General features: G+C 41.9%; 1 protein-coding gene across 1 annotated transcript in view; it reads left to right on the forward strand.

Annotated features, from left to right (window-relative positions):
- The window catches only part of LOC124177856, a 36,657-nt gene that overhangs the window by 1,690 nt on the left and 17,489 nt on the right, over positions 1-17,478 (forward strand). Inside the window, exon 2 of the mRNA XM_046560727.1 lies at positions 14,385-14,903. Within this exon, the coding sequence (XP_046416683.1) occupies positions 14,385-14,903 (519 nt within the window). The remainder of the gene's footprint in view (positions 1-14,384; positions 14,904-17,478) is intronic.

Here is a 17,478-nt window from a genome sequence, read left to right on the forward strand (position 1 = left end):
GAGAAAAAAAAGACTAAAATCTTCAACAAGAATTTATTGTTAGATATAGATGCTTTACTTCAAATTGCTTCAAAGTGGTTGCAGGTATAGTAGATTCATTCGATTTCACTTCTATAATGGTTAATTTCATTCAGAAAAATATTTTCTGCAAACCCGTTGACAATAAGAGACTTTTTTTGGTTACGTTGATATCATTACATATCTACTTGATTTTTAAAAATTGTACTGGTATCGGTATTTTGATCGGCGAATAGCGTTATCTTGAATAAGCACAACTCTTGAATAACACACAGCGACTGAAAATCTGTTAGGGTTAATTTGTAAGAATAGTTTCATTCCGCAAAACACGCTATTGCGAAGTGAAATCCAACGAGTCTACCCGATTTTTTCCCTTGTATAAGTGATTTGAAATTAGATCTCGATATCCGAGCTCTGACTGAGAACTTTGGTATTTTTTTTCCAAAACTCAAGAACGGACATTAATAGAAAATCCAAAAAAATTTTCGTAATGAAAGTGAGAGGTAGAATTTTTTTTGTACCACGAAGCTTATCGACATCGCAAATCAGCGACGAACAGTATATAACAGACAAAAATATCTAAATCCCAATTAGGTTTCGACGCTATTCAAAGCTCATAGAACTGGTTTTCTAATTTATCTGCATTTGACCGCTAGACAGTTTACATATACATGTTATATGCGTGTCGCATAGATTTCGAACTCCAGATCATTAAAAGCTTCAAAAGCCTGCTGTGGCTTCTGTTAATTACTGTATCTCTATGTCAGACTCGGTGTAGAAAAAAAGAAGGAAAAAAAATACCTTGGCAGGCGTGGAGTAAATGTTCGTGCAGGGTGTATTTGTACTAAAAAATTCACACCATCTCGCAGCTTTTAGCCGACGCCTTATCCAGATTCTGGAACACGTTGTACAGTAGGATAAGTATATTACTACGGGTAGAATCTCGAGCTGAAAAACAGAAATCATGTTCATTCCAAAAATCATGCTGCAGGTTTCCTCGCTTTTGCTTTTCCTTATTTTCTCCACCGTAGTTGCTCATTCAATTTTTCAAACTTTTTATTTTGACAGTAAATTTCTTCTCCCTGAAAATCGAATCAAAACTTGCTTGGTGGCATGCATACACACCACTTACCAATTGACGGAAGACCATGTTTTCCCTTTTCTGTCATAATCGAGTCAGGTTCGATTATTTTTTTGGACTCGATTAATCGATGCATCGATTAGTTTTAGCTTAGTGGCCATGGCAAACTAAAAGCCGATTACCTGCGTCTTATCGGTAAGGCAGCTCCCGCCTTTCGAAGCAGAAGGAATTTTTCGCGCTTTCAAGAGTCAGCCTTATGGACTGCAGGAATGCCAATATCGCTGAAATTCCCGCCTCGACCAGAGCCCGCGATTCGTGTCTTACGGATCAGAAACGAACTCTCATAAACGAACGAATTGACTTTTCTTCATATATATTTTCCAGTCGGGATACCACGTCTGGTCCCAATCCTGCAGCGGGATAATTCCAGGCCGACTTTCTCGCATTCTTTGGAATCCTCGCGTTCCAGGCGATTCCAATGTCGCTTTCTGAAAATTCCAAGTGTTTGCGAGCTCTTCTCACTTCCGTCTTTCCACAACCAAAAACCGTCCGTTCAGCAACATTATTACTTGCAAACTTTCTCATTGCACCCGCTGATACCAGCAGCTTGCTTTACGCTGAGTAATTTGATCACGTGCAAGTATTTCAAACCTGCCAGAACCTCTTTCTGAATTATTCTTTAGTTTAATCATCAAACAAAACGAGCTCAAAATCATCAGAGTCGGACCGTAAGCACCAGAGTTTAATCATTTTGAACATCATTATTATAAAATCTTACCTGAAATTATTTAAAATCTAATTCATCGATCGGATTTGCTCAGAATCATTTCATTTGCACGGGATTTTGTTCAATTCGTGTTCACTATGATTGACACAAACGGCAGAGCTGAATATTTTTCATTTCTCGTCTATTTCTCAACTATTGATTCAGGGGATGCGGTTCATGTCCTGATTTCCGTCAAAGCAACGAGGACCGTTGTATTTTTTTACAAATCTTTACTGATGTACGAACCTGGAAATAAATATAGGTAATGTTCCAGCAGCTCCTCTTCTCTCTCCCTCCATCGGTATTTTTTGCGGTTAATCTTTTGCCCCGTCAACCCTTCTCAGACCTTCCTGCATTACAGTCTTTTCGGCGAAGGTTTTTATCCTTCCGTTTTCTCGTCAGGCTCCCCGTAGTGCCCGGGGGAAACCTTCACAGGCTGAGCGTCAGGCGGCTAATTAATTGAAGTTTAGGTATGGTTGAATGCCGTTGGATCCAGACGTCCATTTCCATGCCCCGCACAAAGAGTGCGAATTATAGGTGTGTGTGGGCTGCGTTTATCTATGGAAAAGCTGGAGAAGCGGCGATAGTTTTCATCCGGCTAACGATAACGCATATATAGTAGGTATACCTACACAGCCCATAGCTGAAAGCCATGGAGCCTTTCAGCTTTTGACGGTGGTTGCGGAAAAGCGGCGAAGCAAATGACGTCCTTTATTCGCAAACGACACCAAGTCGACGATGCGCGAGTCGCTTGACCGAAGCTCTGCAGTCCGTATGCCGTTAATGCTCGTTAACTTCCTCCTCCTCCTCCCCCTTCGCGTCCCCCAACGAGCGCTTATGAAAGCGACGTTTGTCGGACAATAATGCCAGCCACCGGATGTGTACGCGTGCAGGCCGACTCGAGGGGAGAAAATTGAAGGGGAAGAGCCGTCGCACGTGGATGCGCCAAATTCTATGTCGCATGTTGTGACGAGGGGCGTTTCACGAATGTGTCACTCATAATGGTAAAAGTCAAGGTCTTCGGTGACTTGATTTTTTTTTTTTTTTTTTTCACCTTTTTTACTTTTTCTCTTCTCTTACTTTCACCAGCTACAAATTCGCGAGTATTCGAGACTTCATTCAACAGCGATACAGAACCACAATTAAATGTCAACCGTGTTGAAAAATTCACCAGTAGAATATTTTCAACCTCGTTAAAAATAAACGAGTCTCCAACAATGATCTGCATCCGAATGACGGGCTGCTGTTTACTCGAGGGTTGAAATGGTGAAAGTGAAAGCTCGAACGCGGTGTATAACAAGCTTGGATAATGCCGACAGGGAGGCGCTTCGTTGTTTGCCGAGAGAGCAGGTTGCGGCTCGATGCACCGTGTAACTTGGGGGTGTTGGTGGCGGCGCCATTTCCGTTCCAGTCAGACCGCTTCCGGTCAGACTGTTCCGGTAAACCGTTGTCCGCGCCCACCCGGGCGTAACGTATGTCTGTAGAAACTGCCAGTGACGGTTTGCAACTCGCGGATAGGCACGAACAATAAATGGGACCGAAGCTCGGCCAGGCCATCAGAGGAACTTGCGGTTGGGAGAAAAGACGCCCCCCATAATCGAGCTGAACATGGCGATGGCGGTCAGCTAACCGGCCCAGACGCAGATTGAGTAACGGAGTTTTAGGCGGGCGGGGATTCCCTGAAAAATTGGAGCGTTAGTAACGTCGGTAATCGATACGTTGTCTTCTTTATCATCAGTCGATAAGGCGTGAAGTATTTTCTTTCCCATTCATTGTACGAGAAAACGGTAAATCTTGCAATGCTGAGTGAACTACAGTGTATGCAAAAAATAATTAAACTCTGTCGGATCGCGATATCTTACCGCGGCAATATTTTCAACTGCAAAACAGGGGGGCCAACTTATTCGAAACGGAGAATGAGATATCAAACTCTGACGCGTTGAGTGGTGATTCTAAATTATCTTTTTATCGTGATTCGTAATAGTCGTTGGTCATTCAGTTGACAGTAAAAGTTTTCCAAGTATGCTCGAATCACGAAATCGACTATTCTAGGTCAATTTGACCTAAAAAAAATTTCATCACATACAATAAGCCGCGTTTTGTAGCTGAAGCTTTAGGTAGCCAGCCTGCACGAAAAAACGAGGAAGCTAACGCGTGCGCAGTCGAAAGTTAAATCTGCTGAGTTACACTCGGTAGACTTTTTACTATCTCATAGTGATCTATTGTAAGTTTATTTTCCATGTATCTTGAAAAATTCAATAAACGATAAAGACGTGTATAATACATCCGCTCTGAGAAACAGCGAAGAATTTAGGTTGTTTTTCACATCTCCTACAACAAGAAGATAACGAGATATTAACAAGTAAAGTGCGTGAGTCCACGGCAACCGCTCAGCCTCAAGGAAGAAGAAACCGTCCACCCCGCACCGTGTTAAGCGAACCGTGGATAATTTATAATCTGGGGTCGCGTCAGGTTTGGCAAACGGAACTTGCTCGGCCCCCGGGGTGCGACTGCTCACCAAAAAAACCGCCTCGTCTGCTATGCATCATCTCGTTTGCCGCGGTTGAAGTCCGCTTCTCTGCCCATGTCGTCGGGAGAGCGAGATAGCTGACTCTATGTGCTACCGAGGATTATATGTACAATGTACATGCGTTATACTCTATTAATGCGTAAGGACTGGCCAGCAAAAAACACTCTGTTTCATTCCCCTGCATCGCTACGCCACCCGTAGCAATCACAGGGGTGCCTACGCGGCGTACATATTTATTATGGCGTGGGCGTTGATTATGAGCCGCCCCGTTACGTCTGTATTCACACAATGAGATGTAAGCGTCATTCATGCAAGCGTACGCATTTTTCTCATGAATCGTAAAGTATTGAAAAATTTTCCCATGACGTCAGAGCCCAGTTGTCGGCGCCATTTTATCACGACATAACCTAAATTTTTAATTTTAATGCAGACAAATCGTAATTCTTGAGGTTTCAAAGTACTCATGTCACATAAATTAATGAATCGTAATCAATAATATACCTGTTCTACCATCCACACGCGAAAAAATACGGTCAACGGTTATCTGTCGGCCTGGTTGCATTAGTTTGATTTTTTTCCACCAGATGACGCATTGCAAGGTGACAATCCCAATAGGGGTCTGGAGTTTAGATGAAGAGTGGCGTGGAAACACTTCAATTGTATGAACCAATTAAGTCAGATGCATTATTTTATTTTATTTGTTTTTTAGTCTTTCTTTATGTATTTATTCGGAAATGCAACTGAGGTTATAATCAATGTGAATTTGGTCGAAACAACGATCGAAAAGCGATTTCTGCAGAATTCATTTATGAACACGATGAGCTGCTACTTTTCATTGAAACTGGAAATACCACACGAGTTTGACATTTGAAAAAGATGCTCGACGGTATCAGCCATTTTACACTAGTCACTTCTGAATAACTTGGACAAAAATAAAAAATTTTCAATCAATTTTTATACCAGAGGGATAGTTTCCTGATAAAACTTATCAAAACTTGACGTACGTATTCGTTATACTCTCCTGTTTTTTAATTTTTCAGTTTCTTTGACCGGACTGTACACCTGATGAATCCTTATAATTATCGTCTCGTCACTGCGATCAATCATTCTCAAGAACTCCGGGCCAAGTTTTAATGAGATTCGACGATCTAATCATCTACAGAAGTTCCCGGTTAAAATGCACAAAAATTTCAAGCCAATGCCACGACAAAAATATTTTTTTCCTCCAACTTAAGCCTCTGTAAAGTATTGCAACTTTGATACAGTACGGAGAATTTCTGACTACACAAGCCACAGACTACATGGTATCGAAAAACCAACTAGTAGTATCATTCCGCGTGTGTCAGACTCGATCAAGCGAAGTCCTGACGTGCGCTGAGTAAAACTACTGGCCCGTCCTAACCTACGGTTTTTTCTACTGCGGCGTTGTTGGATTCATTCACAAGGGACGGCCTCACGTATTTGACTTGTTTCACTGTCAGCTTGACCGCGTTCCAGACGACTAATTTTACGTGTTTTTTGGGGTTTTTCATTTCTCATTCGCAAGTCTCTAATGCCTGGTGAAAACATCACATAGAAAAACTATTCGTTACAATGTTTTAACTTGTAATTACTTTCCGGATAAATTTATTAAAAAAAAAAAAAAAAAAAGAAGAAATTCCTAATGATTTTAACGAAAAACTGATTCGATATATCATTTTTTTTTCTTTCATTTCAATTCACTCTGTTAAAACCCTGTTATATGTGTACATACCTATATATGTATAGTGTATCCGGATATGTATTGTATAGGTACGTAGCGGGAAAACTATGTCTAGGCTAAGAACGAACTGCTCAAAACCTGGGCATCAGCCAAAACTTCCTCAGAGGTGTGGCTCGATCGGCTTATATCGTTTTCTCATTTGAATAATACAATACCTACTCGGGCATGGTTTCTTTGCAATTCATTTATAAACGTCTTTCACGACTGATTGTACAAATTGTACGTTTACTTTTGCTCGTGAAAACCTGAGCAATGAGATTTTGCAAAATTTAACAAAACGTGAAAGGAAGTCATTTGAAGTAAAATCTTTCAAACTCAGTTTTTTGTCAAACTATACTCTAAGATATTTTCCTGCAAAGTGAGGCGTGAATCATTCGCCAATAGAATTAGTAAACTCCAACGAAATAAATATTTCAGAGCAAAGTCAAGTGAAAGATCCACTTCCGATACCTTCGGGATAAAATTGCTGCTTGAAAAATTTTTCTGAAGTTCGTCGACAGCGCGATTGAGATGCGAGGCCGCGAGGTTACAGCATCAGCCAACTTTTCGAACCGGAGCTTTTTTTATTTAAGAAGCGCGCGCCCTACCCGGGCGTAACTGTCAGCTGCGTCGCGGAACTTTCATAAAATTTATGAACTACGCGTACCAGTACTTTATGTACCAGCCACTGCACCTGCCGCCCTGTCTCGGGATGTATAACGTGCAGAATTCTCCCTACTGAATTATGGACCACTCTCTGCACAAGGCTGGCCCTTCAATGGGAGGAGGGAGGGATTAAGGGATTATGGTAGTCGATTGTTTGAGGGTAAGATCATAATTACGAAGCTTCAGTGAAAAGACGTGCTGGTAACAGCCAGCCCACCCTTCCAGCCCTTCTTCCCCTCACCTCACTTAAATTGTAAGACCTTTCAGCCCCCCGTTAATTCCTGTTGAACGCTTTGCGGGACAAGTACGAAAAATTTTTGTGTAAAAGCTCATCAGGTTCATTTGTTCCTTAAGTATAATTTATTCAAACTGATTCTTTTCTCTTCTTTTTTTAACTCCTAAACCAACCCCTCAGCCTAATTCAGGATTCAACAGAACTTGTCACTCTGTGGTTAAGTGTCTGTCAGATGTATGGTCTGGTTAAAAAAAGTGAGAGAATTAGAAAATTGAGAAACCAAAAGCAAGAATTATTGACTGTATTGAGTTCTAAGTTAGTTTCATCATAAAATTACCGTCATGGCATAAGAGGAAAAAATTGCCAATCGTGAATATCGATCGCATTAGGTTAGCAGCTGAGTTACAACGTCGAGAACCTTCTGTTACTGCCAAACTTCATAAATTGTGCAATTTCACTGAAAAGTTGCTCGTTTAATTCGTAAATAAGTTCTACACAAATCATGTGATACGGATTTTACATACCAATGTATATATTTTCAGATTAAGCAATCAAGTTCTTTAAACGCAACTAGCATTGATTCATTAAACCACAAGGTGTTTTTCCGTTAATTCAGAAGCCGAATCAAAATTTCATTTTGAGCACTATTTGCAGATAATCCATTCACAAATCAAATTGGCTATAAGATATTGAAGTTACACGTAGAGTTGTTTTTTTTTCATTATTACGATTAAAGGAAAGACAGAATGAGTGAGATGTTTCAAAAGTTATTGATAGATGAACTCTTTTTGTGCAAATCTGTTTCTTCCGGTTGTCCGTACTGTTGGAACATTGTTTAATCATTGTAATTGTTAGTCATTATTTCGCGATTCATTCAGTTTGACGTTATTTTGACTACATTGTTTCGGTTTTCTGTATTCGTACGACAATTGCGCAGCTGCATAAATTCTGACTTTTCCCAGCGGTTGTTTTCCGTTCGACTGAGCCGGACGGCGACCGGAAATAGCAGCTCCTCCGCAATTTCCTATTTTCTTCGCGTTGACCGTGCAGCAGTGCGATGAAAGTACAGCATCACCCAGAGCCAGCGATTCTTGCTGTGTAAGACGAGCGCGATCGATGCGCTTGTAATAACTTCGAGCGCGAAAGCTCCCGGGTTCCACGTTGAACCTCGTTTTTGCCGAATGGATGCAAAGATCTGTTTGGTGAAACCTCGCTTCTCTCGTGCTGCGTAATCTGAATGGCGGGTTGAATTCGCGTCTTCGCAATTTGAATTATACGCACTGAAAGGTACGCCTGATGAAGATAAAAGCCAGGTATTGTCTGCAATCTATATTGTATATGAGATCATTTTAACAAGTCGTCGGTAAGGAAGGAATTTAAAGTGTCGAAATTCGTCGCAAGCTTTGTTCCATCAAATGTAGGTACCTAAAGAAACACGTTTCTACTGGTTTGAACCAGTGACCCGGTACGAACCGAAACCAATTTCTAGTGACACCTTGTCGAAGGAAATATTATAATTGTATTTAAAGTTTATTCGAGAACTTTTCGGATCAAACTGATTTCTAAAATTGGAGTATTTCAGCTGTTGAATCGCATGTTTCGGTTCTATAAATGATATATGATAATATTGCAAGAGTGAAAGAAACTGTAGAACCTTGATTGTGAATTTATTGGGTACGCGGCAAGAATGACCAAAGATAATCGATTCTTTTTTCCGATTGAATCGCGTGTAATCGATTATTTTTCAAACTCGATTAATCGACCGACTCGATTGTTTCTACTCACAATCGGTTTGTGTTTTTTACTCCCATGAACGATGGAATACAATATCAATTTATGTGATTAAAATATCAATTCTTATCATTGTCTTACTTACTAAGTACTGATTTGATATAATAAGTGAAAGATGAATGAATATTTCCACCTGAAATTGAAAAATATATCCGAATAAATGCATGTGCAAGAAGCGGAAAATTTTATTTAGGTGTATTTGCATACAATTTCCAAAAACGTTAAGCATTTTACGTTCCGCAAATATTCAAATTATAATCAAACGTAATAGAACGCCATTATTTCATTATTCATATAATATCAACAGCTCCCGCAGTAAAATGTGTAGAATTCCGTAATCAAGATCGTTGAGTTTTCCAACTTCTGCCAACTTGTTCGAACCTGTCTACACGGTGAAAGAAGGTTCTGTCAAGTGACGTGAAATTTTGAGGGAAGGGGGAAATTAGCATAGCGCGGCGTCGAATAACGACCTCTGACTGTGTAAGAATCACGATTCAGCCAAGGAATAGAGCTGGAGGTCGGAAATTTTTTAAAGAATTATAAGGCAGTGTAGCTGTCGTTAAGATTATATTCTTAGCGCTGCACGTATATACCTCACGCCGAAGCCTGCAGCGGAGGCCCCGCGAAGAACTATAAAACTTTTTCTTACGCCGGCTGACTTTCAGATTTACCCCATAAATCCCGGACCGGCGCCCCATAGCCGACGATTCTCTCCTACGCGCATGTATACGTGTACGAATGTGTGCGCGCGTGGTTGTGTATATTTCTTTCTTCCTATTGCGCCGCTTTTTCCGCAAACCGGCAACTTTTTACTCTTCGGCACTTGTCACGGTCCGATTCTCCGACCCGGCGACACGGGGATTTCTTGGCTCCGTTCCGCCGTTCCGTCATTCAAGGTTCGCCTGCAAGCATGCAACCTCGCCAAAAATGTCTACCGCAACGTACGCGCATAAACTTTTATTGCAGACGCCGGAAATCTCGGAGGCTCGATAGCCGGGGATAAACTTTTTCGCCGAGGAGGTGTGTTTTAAATCTCTTATTCCTCGGTCTGCTGGGGAAATCTCGGGAAAAGGGAGGCTTCTTATACGTTAAGGCAGGTGTGGCGAGGCTAAAGTTGCCGCACTGCTCGAAACCTCCGCGCAAGCCTGGCTCGGGCCGTAAAACGGAAGTCGACGTCGCGCCGCGTGTACGTCGTAATATTTCATGCCAGCTAGGATATAAAAAGGTGGAATGAAATTGAAATGCGTAATTCCGTTTCGTCTCGAGTATTTCGAGTCGAGACAATTTTCAGCCGCCTTTCTATAAGTAATTCGAAACGCGAGAGAGTAGAGACGAGATTTCGGCAAATTACACTTCTCAAGAAAAACGACGCGCTGTTTTTCGACGCCGCGATAAGGGTCTCGCGTTAAGGGTGAATATGAGTTTCTTACAAGAATTAACCTATACGGGAAGTAATAAAATCACGGCTTAGAAAGTTGAGCTCAATTTAATCGAGGTTAATTGTTTCAAAAGAATCTCTTCCCTGTTATGTCAGAGATATTAAATTACGGAAATTCGAGTACCTACCCAAAGTTTACTTATTCATTATTTTAATGAGGCCATATTATCTTTCCTCTGTAGGTATAAAATGTGAAACAATTTGAAATGGATTTCGAACGCGCGGTTAATGAGTTTTGCAATAAAGCATAAATTTATTTATTATAAGCTATAATAACTTTGAATACAATTAATTTTTTTAACAAGCGACTCAGAACCGTCAAAAAAATTTATCTCGGGCAATTTGTGATATGCATAAAATTTTTTTGGTAGTAATAAAATAGCACGGTAACTTGATTTGCAAGTAAACCCTCTCGATTTGAATTTGGGTCGTTTCATTTTTTGCTGAATCTAGAAGAAGTTTTCTCAGTGAAATTGAGCTCGACTGATTGAAGTTGAAGTTACTAAACACTGATTTTGAAACATTTTTTGTATATTCGATTAAATCCTGAATGAAAATAATAAGCCGTGCAGATAAAAGCAATTCAGATTTAAACTCTCACAGAGTGATCACATATATGGAAAATCTGTAAAGTTTTTGTACAAAGCATTAAATTCTGAATTAGCGTGAATTCCGTTCCAAGAGCTTACGACAGTGATTAAAAACGTTGCCAGTTATTAATTACCGAAAAATATTCGATAATTCAAATGACGGCGGAGCGACAAGCAAAATCTCTCAATCTCTAATATACGTTAAAACCTTATAGATTAAAAAATTCCTCACAACATCCTTGTAGATATAATTATTGAGTTCAAGAGATGAAATTTCTCTTTCGCCTGAAATCTTATTTCCATATCTTGAGTGCAAAAGCTCGATGAAAATCCAATTAAAAAGTTCGGTCATTCGTAGAATTAACGGGCGATTCTCGTGGGCGCGCGGAGGCGACGAAAAAAGCAAAAGTCCAGGAAAGGAAGCTTCTCCTTTGCCTTTCCTTCCATCTTCCAATTCACTTACGGAAAGTCTAAGTCCAAGCCAAGCGGCAAGCAGTTGCTCGTGATTTCGCTTGACAATGCGCGGCATGCGCCGAGGGACTTCTTGGCCCCTATCTAAATATAGCCCGACTCTGAGTCGCGAGTCCACACATTAGCTGGTCCGAAAATGCACGCCGGCATTTTTCGACCTCGATTCACAGCTGCCAGAATCAGAATCAGAAATCGTCGCTGAAATAGTGCCGCGCCGTTTGAACCAGCAGCCACTGCCCTGCACCGAATCCTGTACTTGTAGCGCGCGTTTTGTCGCTAGCCAAGACTCGAATCTGCAACAGGTGGACAAATTGTCGCTTATATTGACTCGCCCCTCCGAGTCTTTGTCGTTTTCCACTTCTTCCCGGGAGTTGATTGATTTCAGATCCTCGGTGACCTGATTTCTTCTCCCCTCCCCCCATTTTTTTTATTGTCCCTCCTTTCCAATCAAATTTGCGGCTCGAATCAACCGAAGTGAGTCTTAAGATTTCTTTGATACACGAAAGGCGGCATGCAGATGAAAAAAGTTGACCTTGGACGCAAAACTTGGCACCGGAACATCTCGTCCAATGGAAAAGCCTTGCGCCCCATAAATCGTGTAGCGCTTTTAGGAAGAATTCATTGAGCTACAGCAGATCGTTGGGGAAGAACGATAATCGTTATATATTTCAAAGTTACGAGCTTCGGCCGAGACGTTATCTGAGAAACTCGAAACCTCGAGAACGCTGCGTGGCTTGATTTAGAACGAAGTAAGCATCTGCCAATGTATAATAACACAGTGTGTACAAAATTGCAAAGATCTGGCAAATGTCTGTCGCAACTTTGACACAACGTTGCCGATGAATTAGAGCCCAGTAGCTTTCATGCTGTAGGTATGAAACACCCTCATCTGACACAATTGTAAAAAATTCGTGTAAACAACGATTATTTTCCCGATCGAAAAATAGAGCTGGACGCATAGCACATATAATGCACGGTGATACGATCAGGAACGCGGAGATTCGGATACGTAGGTACTGTAAAATATTCCCAACGGCATATTTCTCGCATCTGCCAACTGCACGTGGAAATTTGAATACTTTATAACTCTATACCTTATACCTTGAACCTCACGCCAGAGGCAGAGAATATGCTAGAAGAGAAAAATTCCTTCTACTAATTCCACGATTTGCTTTAAGGGGTTCTTTTGATCCTCCGAAAAATAGAATCTTACCATTCTGTGTAGCAAAAATAAATTAGTAATTTGGAGAGGTCGAAACCCCACCTAAAGAGTTGTTCATCCTGCAAATTTATGGTTATAATGTGTTGGTAAATGTGAATTTCGTCAAATTTCGTCGAAGACTTGACCGAATTCATATAATCGTGTCGCGGATATGAGAAAATACGATATAGAAAAGTGGCAATAAAAGGCAGGTACCTACGAATATACAGGGCAACGAGGTCAAACCTGGATTAACTCCTGACGCGATATTGCTTTCAGCTCCAACTCGGCTCGGAGCTTTCACCTGCGCCTTACACAATAGGAAGACGTTTCTTCCCCTCGACGAACGACGAACCGCCGGATTCAACGAATCTTCTGTGACGCGTTGAAGAAGGTACGGCGAGGACCGTTGACTATCGGAAAAACACGTTTCCTCTGAAAGGATGGGGATTAAAAAGCGGTCGACTTGAGGCGTCGACGCGATCTCTTCAAATAGGAAAAAGATGTGGAAAATCATGTTGTGTATATATCTGTGGCATCATCCAAGACCGAGATCCGTGTTCGAAAATGTCTGAAATTTAGTATCAAAACGTTACTTTCTGAAAGGACTTGCGAACAATGTATTATATCCTCTCGGTTCGGCCTCAATCTACTGTAACTAAGAGAGGCGAAATACTTGTGGTTGAGTCTTGTAAGCCTGAAGCAGGTTCTCCATCTTCTCAAGTGGATGGACATCGCTGCACGTCTATATCCCGCAATTAAAATGCCACTTTTAACTATATGGACCTAATATAGGCCCCAACAAGTTTGTCGAGGCTCAGAAGTCGCACGTTATGACGAAGAAAGAATATAATACGCAATACGGGATGAATTTCAAGATTCTTAGACCAAGGGGATGATGTATAAATAACACGTTTTAACTAAACCACGAAGATGAAATGAGTTGCAGGATGAGTTTCATTCCGTTCGATGTAACGGTAGAGGATTAGCGATTGGTCAAATCTGCGTAGTCACAATGCAAGTAGCACTTTCCGAACATTTGACGATAGAAATCCAGGTACAGGAATTTAATGCACCCATAACAAGCCCGCTAATGGCGCGAAGCATTAGTGCATAGTAATTGCAAAAAGTAATAGCGTCCACTAGAGAACCCAGTCGTGAGAGCCATAATCCTCGTCTCATTATTTAAGATCGGTTGCTCTTATAGTGGTTTCAGCCACCACTTCTATCCTGAACTAGTCGCTTTTGTTCCATTCATAGGAACCCCATTCTCTGGCTGTACCTATCCTACGGAAGAAAAATCGTAAACCAATCGAAGCTTGTATATCACCACTCGCTTCCAGACAATATCCGGCTGCAGTTCAAGCTTCGGTTGCTTTTGCGGAGGCAGTCGCAGGAAATACCACACGAAGTCTTCGTTCTCGACCAGTCATTTGCAATTTGCTTGTGTCGATAACTGTAATCCATATTGGAGTAATTGGACATTGGAATGGTAGGTCAATGAAGTATGTCACATCATTTTTTCCGTTAACAAGAACTTAGAACAATATATAGATTCATTAACACTGTGAAGAACAAAAATGAATAATGAGATAATGATCCAGTCTCGCAATCACATCTATATAGAATATGAAAAAGATGATTGTACTTACTGAAAATCATGATGTGACAAAATGATGTGACGATTGACCTACAATTCCAATACCCTTCAGCATTCTTCATACAACCCATATTCCTGTCCAACTACGCGACAAACAGTTATGATAGATTGTCCAATTTCACCGTTTGTATTCATTCGCCTTTGTCCTGGATCCAGAATTATTCACAAGCCAGATTGGTTCGCTCGTCTGTTTCAGCCGGCGCAGCAGCGACTGGACTTACGGGAACGGTTGGCAGTCAGTTTTCTGGGTTCCGTTCGAGTCCGTTTTACGGTTCTTCGAGATCGTCGGCAGAGCCGAGATCCCGAGTTGAAGACCTCGGAGTAGTCGAACGGACTTCGATAACGAAAAGACAGCTGCATTCCGGGGACGGAGATAATCGCGATGTTCCGAGCGGCGGCGCGTCGGCCGCACCTTCGTCCCTCTCTTCCTCAGCTTCGGCAATCGAATCCATCCCCATTTCAGTTTCTGGATCAAGCGACTTGCCGGAACGAGGATGGAACGGAACCACCCTAACGACGAAGGGTAGCCTCCTTCGGGACGCCTCGGCGAACGAGGTCGGCTTCCTGCGGCTGAATTCAAGCCGCGGAACCAGGAACGCGCCGGGAATCGACTGCGACAGTTTTACCATCGGTAAACCGGAGAAGCAGGAGTTTTACAGCCCAAATTGGCCCGACAATTACCCCAACCAAACGGACTGCGTCAGGGTGCTTACAGGTAGGTGAAAATTGGCCGGTGACAACCATCGAGAAAATAATATGTCAGTCGCCCCTTCCACTACCGGGTAATAGTTGAAATAGTATCATTTAAAGTGGGCATTTAAAATGTAAATTGCATTTTGCATTTAACATTTTACCCATTTAAATTACGTTTCTGAAAGGATTTTCCATTTTTCATTTTAAATGGAGCTATCGAAGCATTTTACCCAGCAGTGGTCCCATCGTCCCAAATTTCGTTCCTTGATTCGGTGCGATGATTGAATCGAATAATTTTACCCTGCACGAGGTCGCGTTCAAGGTTATACATATCTCGAAGTCAATTGATGACGCGAACTGGTGGGTTTATTCATCGACGCGATATCCGCAAGCTTGCAAGCTTCCGGGATTTTTCCCATACGTCAAGCGCGGGTATGCAAGCTGGAATTGATCCGGGAGGTTATACACCATTGTGAAGAAATCGCCCGGTCGTCTCCTTGATATAGAGTTTGGTTGACGGGAAAGCTTTGTCGGCTTATCGTGACGCCTGACGCTTATTGTTAGAGCTCCACATCCCGAGTTTTGCCTTTGCTTCTCGAAGAATGAAGAGCTCGACCTTGTTGGCCAGCTCCTCGTGTTCACTTGCGACTTGGGAGAAAAAAATCATATCGATGATGTAGGGAGCGTGTATACGTACTTAGGGTGGAAGGGTTCGACCTGACCGGACTCCCTCCTCCTTCCCTTGGCATCGGGAAAAACACTCACGGCACGGAAAGGCCAAATTGGAATTGTAACCGGAGGATATAAACGAGACACTTCCGGTACGACGGGAGCTTGCAAAGCGACTCGGTTTAGGATGGAAACAAGCTCCCTGACCTGTTCCACACTTAATTGTGTCGTCCTCTTTTATTACTTGATATTCAAGCGCCAGGCAAACTGTTGATTTAACTCTCTGTCACTGACTGAATGTTATCTTAACCAAAATGTTACCTTCGACCATCTGGAGGATTGACTAAACAGTGCGCAAAAGGTTCATGTAAGTTGGATCATGTTGTCGTTAAATTGACACAATTAAAAAAAATTTGAGGTCATTTATTTTGTAATTTGATGTAGGAATTGGCACATTTGGAACTCGATACTCACTTATGACGGTAACATGTGGTACCTCAGATTTTTTTGTCTCTTGCCGAGAAAATGTGTGTCAGTAATAAATTTCACAACTCCATATTTGGTCGAAGGTATTAATAATAATCTTGAAAAGCATCCACCCGTTCAGGGAGAAAAATCGGAAATACGTCGTACCGATAAGTGCTCGCAGATCGATGCGAAGGCGAGTAAGCATCCCGATGGCCAAGGCCCGAGTCAAGGAAGAAGACATTCGTCGACGTGTCGACTGCAGCCGTCTGTCGAGTCCAAGCCTAATTTAGAGAGTCCCGAAAGTTATTTATACGGGGAATCACAATGGCTTCCCGCAGGGAAGAGACCTGACCGAGTTCTCTGTGCTAGAACTTTTTCCCTGACCCGGATTTCGCAGCCTCGCGCCTGCAGCTGGAGAGATAAGTAGCTACCTAACTCTGCCACATGTGATGCCACAACTGGTCTAAGTTTGATTGAATCGATTGTCTCGTCCGTTTTGACTTCCTATCCCAATTCCGCGACACCCGTGGATCTTCCCCAACACTGCAGAGGTTTAAATTATTTTTGGTTTCCGATGGTTTAAGTAACTGCGCACAACTCTGGTGATAATAATTGGAATCCACCTTCAACTTTTGGAGTGTAAACATTGCGTGCTAGAAACTGGGATTGTCGACCTTGGTCGTCAGACTTGTAGGACTGTTCCTCCACTTCGCGTCTGTAGGTATATATTTGTTGTGTGGGTATCAGAACAAGAGAAAGAGAGAGAGAGAGAGAGAGAGAGAGAGAGGAGAAGAACGGACGAAATGGTTATCGGGACAGGCAAGTCGGCGACGAATTGGGCAGTCGGCCTATATCCTCTGGTTAGAGAGGACCAGGATTACCCCTCCAGATTAGACACAACAAAATTAGCCAATCCAACGACCGAACTTATTGATTGAAAAAATATCCACGAAGCTGCATTTTACCACTACCTCGTCCGCATCTGGGGATTCGACACTTTACTTAACCACGACCCGCTGTATCACCAGCTGATGAGAGGCCACGAAGTACGAGCACTCTCTCTCTCTCACTATCAATCACGACGTCAATCATAATCAGTTAGAAAGTACGTTGATTTAAATTATATTCGTGATTTTCTTTATGAACAATTTGATGAACTGCATAGTGTATAAACTGCGATCACGTCCCGATTTTGCTATCACGATTAATCTCTGTTTTATATTTCTTAATGGAAGTCAGATTGGCTGCCTAATATCATCTTGTGCGTAAGGTAATAAATTTAATTTCACCATCAATAACCTCCAACGCTTCGGTTACCTTCCTCTTTTTTCCGATTCGTCACCTCCGATTTTCTCAATTTCCTGATATAACATGTTACCGATATTGAACCGTATAGGTAAAATAAGTGAGGTAGGTACGGTTTTAAAATCAATTCTTACAATGCATACATACCTATATAT

Source organism: Neodiprion fabricii, chromosome 3 (assembly GCF_021155785.1).
Source record: "Neodiprion fabricii isolate iyNeoFabr1 chromosome 3, iyNeoFabr1.1, whole genome shotgun sequence".
NCBI classification, from domain to species: domain Eukaryota; kingdom Metazoa; phylum Arthropoda; class Insecta; order Hymenoptera; family Diprionidae; genus Neodiprion; species Neodiprion fabricii.